At 38.7% G+C, this 4849-nt stretch overlaps 1 protein-coding gene across 1 annotated transcript; it reads left to right on the top strand.

The window, feature by feature from the left end:
- Window positions 1-1066: 1066 nt before the first annotated feature.
- Window positions 1067-3491, top strand: LOC149409772 (uncharacterized). Its single transcript, XM_089649066.1, has 5 exons — window positions 1067-1549; window positions 1695-1896; window positions 1986-2066; window positions 2243-2317; window positions 3127-3491. Exons 1-5 carry the CDS (start codon window positions 1379-1381, stop codon window positions 3489-3491), a joined length of 894 nt encoding a protein of 297 aa, XP_089505192.1. The 5' UTR covers window positions 1067-1378.
- The last annotated feature ends 1358 nt before the right edge of the window (window positions 3492-4849 follow it).

The following is a 4849-nucleotide window of genomic DNA, read 5'->3' as shown; positions in this document are numbered from 1 at the left end:
AATTTGAAGCAAATCGCCACAAGTTTTGTTAGGATTGAAGAAACAGTGCAACAACATTATTTATTTCTTTTTTGGAGTATCTGTTTTTCCCTCGAGCTGAGAGATTACGCACAGGAAGAGAATGCAAGACTCGAAGAGAAAGCCAGAGAAGTACTTCAGGAGGCGAAGCAAGTACTGGGAGAGAAAATGGACAGCTTCATGGGGGTTCCTTTGCAGCTGAGGATGATGGCAGAAGTGAACAGTTACCAAAGGCCGCAAAGTAATCAGTTGTCAGAAGATAAGTCTCCAGAACTTTTAAATGTTCCAAATCTATTCGAGAAGTTTATAGATCTGAAATACAACATTTATTTACAAGAAAAAACTTCTAAACATGAAGAGTTAGACAAAATCGAAATGAAGAAATATCGTGATGATGTAACAAAAACACACGGCGAATTTGCTTTCAGATCGTTCTTTCCTGATTTTTACGATGACAACTTTGACCCCATTGAAGAGAAGTGGCTGAATAAATATAACAGACATGGTTTGTTACAATTTAAAAGAAATGGAGGATTCCAGTTTGTCCACCGTACCTACGCAGAATATTGCTGTTCTCAGATGGTCGTCCACTGGATTAACCAACGACCCCCCATATCTTACAGGTATGAACTGTTTAAAGAAATACTTGTTCCTAAAATACTGCTTCATCCGGACAGCAGGAATATCAGGATGTTTATGAATATGCATTTAAACAAAAAACCAATGTCAAAGAAAACAATTGAATTAAACGCTGAATGTATTAGTCGACTGTGGCTAGAAGATAATTCCATATTTAGGAATCAGGAACACCAAACTGCTCTTCATATTGCAATCCGAGAAAAGAATGAATACATCGTTACATTTCTTCTCAGTGGCTTGAACATAGAAAGTACTCAAAAATCTTTTGTTTCTCTGATAACACAATATGACCTTTATTATTACACAGCACTGAATAAGGTGGACGAGCCGAAGCTAGATAATATCAGTGAAGGTGTCTTACACCCGTATTCAGAGTCGATCCTTAAAGTTGTCTAAGTCGAGTGTCAGCCTTACCTAAGCAAAGGTAAGAACCGTCCTTACCTTTAACGCTTCTATACAGAGTCCACACTTTGAGCTTCCTTTCCTCAGGTAGAGACCTTTTGTCTACGCCGAAAGAAAGGTGTGACGTCATCCGAAACTTGTCGATGTCCTGCTTCTACGGAAACAACATGCCCCGTTTTGGGACAATCTGTGTGTTTATCTATGCTGTTGTCTATGGATTTAGTTCAAGCGTCTGTCGTAAATAAGTAAATAACATCGGCCTGTCAAAAGTCTCTGTTACATCTTCAGTTGAGTGTCTCGAAAGTTTCCTTTTTAAACAATGAATTCTCGTATTATAATCACGCCGAGTGAAAGGCAATGTTTATTAGATTTAATAAACACATATCCTGCCGTTGCCAGCATTTCGACTAATCATCTGCAACTTGGCGAGAAGAAAAATGCGTGGGCCAAGTTGACAGATGATTTCAACTCAATCGCCGGCAATCAAAAGGTTTGTATCTTTTGTAATTGAAATACTAACTAGCCATCACGCCGTTTCCCCACAGGGATACTCTTTTTTCATTCATATACATACTCTTCTATTGTTCCGATTCCGTAATACTATTATAATACTGTATTATTGAATTCCTTCTTAGCGGACCCAAGCGCAGCTTAAGAAATGCTGGGACAACATTAAGTCAAAAAGGAAGATGGAGCTCTGCGAGGAAAAGAGGAGCAGGATGAAGACGGGAGGGGGCAGGCTGTCGCCAACTGTCTCTGATGAGCATCATCCCGTTGACAGCGTGCTGGACTTGGCCACCAACGTTGAACTGAGCTTTAGCAACGACAGCGATCGCGGTTAGTTTAAGAAAGTTATGTGAAATATTTTGGCTACTTGTTTATTTAACTTTGACCTTATTTCTTATAAAGTATTGTTTAAGTTTCAGATACCGCTGTGCCCAGCACCAGCACGTCTGCTTTATTCAGCATGCCATGGACTGACCAGTCGACGGAAGTGCCGGTGTTTGGTAAGTCAATTTTTGATAATATAATTGATTCTTATCAATTCAAAATGTGATTTGTTGTTAGATGGTAGTGTTCGCATTTCTCTGTAGGAACTTATTACATAATTTTATCAGTTGTCATGCTAAATCTTAAATAATTTTCGAGATAGAAATATTGCAAAAGTGTTTTTAATTTTCAGATATAACAAAAACACCGGAGGAAAGTTCAACGCCCCAGCTCAAGACGAAGACACGTCGCATTATAGCCAAGAAAGGTGACTATATTTACCTCTCTATTTGCTGTGATTACTTGCATTTTCGTACAAAGGTTCAAATAATGCTCGGAGTTCGGAGAGCTTTACTTTAACCTCTCGTTTTCCACCATAAAGAAAGAGGGGCCCTGTTGAAGATGCTGTGTGGGGAATGTTTTTGAGGAAGGAGTGAAAATGGGTCTTGAAGAGACCAATGTTGTAGGAGGGAGGAAAAACAGAGGCCAGCAAATCGTTCCACAGCCGAGCTGTTGATGACAAATGTCATCCGTGTACATGCAATGAATATGCTAATATCGATCACTTCGTCGGTAATCTGGCCTCATACAAAAGATGCATTAAACTTAATTTGTTTGCTAGTAGGTACCACGATAATACATCATGTAAACATAATATGCCTACCAGTACTGCACTCCAAAACTATTTAATGTACTAGAAATCATAGGTACTTGAAAAATTTATGAAATCGGATGACATAATCCAGGATTTCTTACTTTTTATATTTAAATCTTTGTGGGTACCTTTTAGAGATAATTTATATTTCTACATTTTTACTGTTTTTTTTCTTACTTTAAATTTTAATTTTTACTTGTAATTTATAGTTTGCACTTTATATTTACTTTACACTTACTTACTTTACTGTGTAAATAAATAAATATGTTGGGCGCGTGTTTGGCGTGTTTCCCGACTGTGCACTATGTCATGGGGCACAGAGTGTTATTTACACAAATAAACCTGTTATTTACATTGATGACTAATCAGCTTGCAATTTTGTGTTGTTTCACTAATCAGCTTGTAATTTTGTGTTGTTTCAGACTTGATACCATCTAGTGGGCAGGTGGTTCGGGACGAGGGCCAAGTGCGTTGCCTCAGAAGCACCAATCTAACAAAGTACGATGAAGAAATGCACGTAGTAAGGATGGAGACTGCCCGGGAGCAGAGAGAGACTGCCCGGGAGCAGAAGGAGACTGCCCGGAAGCAGAGGGAGACTGCCCAGGAGATTGCCCGGGAGCAGATCGAGACTTCCCGGGAGCAGAGGGAGACTGCCCAGCAGATTGCCCGGGAGCAGATCGAGACTGCTCGGGAGCAGTCGAAAGGAGCTCGTCTGCAGAACGAACTTATAGAACTACAAATAAGAAGAGCGAAGGCAGAATTGGAAAAAGAGCTCGCCAATAAATAAATATGAATAAAAAATATATTAATCTCCAATAAATGTTTTATTTATTTTCCATTCTGTTTCAATTTTTTTGATAATGGACATTATTAATACATACATAGGTATATATTTAAGATAAACCCTTGTGCTCTTTCATAATTCAATACACAGCATAATTATAACATATTATAAAAAATATGACTTCACTACTCATTACATTAGATAAGGTGTCCTTTCACAGCATGACATTACACAGCACAATTACTATGCATTAAAAAATATGACTTCATTAGTCATAACATTAGATATGGTGTCCTTTCACAGTTCAATACACAGCACAATTACTATACATTATATATGGTGTCCTTTCACAGTTAATTACACAGCACAATTATTATACATTAGATATGGTGTCCTTTCACAGTTCATTACACGGCACAATTACTGACGTCACTATTCATTACATATATGGTGTCCTTTCACAGTTCATTACACATCACGTAAAATGTCTTTGGATAAATGCATCTCTTATCGTTCTGCCTGAAGCAGACTGCACCACCGAATTGACAGGTATATTTATACCCTCAAACCGCCCAAAATGCTGGTCGTTTGACGATATACATAAATTATGCAAAATGGCACACGCAACGATAATGTTTGTAGTATTACTTAGTTTATTTTCTAATTTCCTCCTCAGACAAGGAAATCTCCTCTTCCATACACCAAATAATCTTTCGACTACATTCCGTGTGGAAATTTGCGCCTTATTATATTTTTCTTGCCCTTCATTTGCAGGATTTAATACTGGTGTGAACATATAATTTGTCTGGCCATATCCGCTGTCCCCGAGAAGAATGCCTGTAATCCTTTTCTCCTCAAACTTTAGGCGGCACGCGCTGTTTTGAAATATCCTGGAATCGTGGGTAGAACCAGGCCACCTGGCAACTATGTCCAAAAATTCCAAACGTGGACCTGACACAGCTTGCACATTCAAGGAGAACCATCCTTTCCTGTTGCGAAAAGATTCCCCTATTGTTCGGCTTGGGCTCTTGATGGCAATGTGTGTACAGTCAATACATCCAACGACTCCTGGAAATTGGGCTCTTGAATAGAAGAGTTTCCGATTTTCAGCGTAGTCCTGGGGCCGTTGAGGAAAATGAATAAATTCAGTTATCCGTTGCGCCAATCTGGAGGAAATCTTTTGCACTACTCTGCTGGAGGTTGGTTGGCTCAGTTTGTGTAGATCTCCCGCAACAATCTGGAATCATATAAAAATATGTAGGTAGTTAATGAACATTGAAAATAATACAAGATGAACACTCCATCTAGATATTTTGTACATCTAAGGGCATCTGGTTAATTTTAGGTTGACATCATGTTTT

Source organism: Hesperophylax consimilis, chromosome 29, assembly GCF_061612785.1.
Source record: "Hesperophylax consimilis isolate HC1 chromosome 29, BYU_Hcon_1.0, whole genome shotgun sequence".
NCBI classification, from domain to species: domain Eukaryota; kingdom Metazoa; phylum Arthropoda; class Insecta; order Trichoptera; family Limnephilidae; genus Hesperophylax; species Hesperophylax consimilis.
Note: the sequence above shows the minus strand (reverse complement) of the source record. Positions and strands in the feature narration are given on the sequence as shown.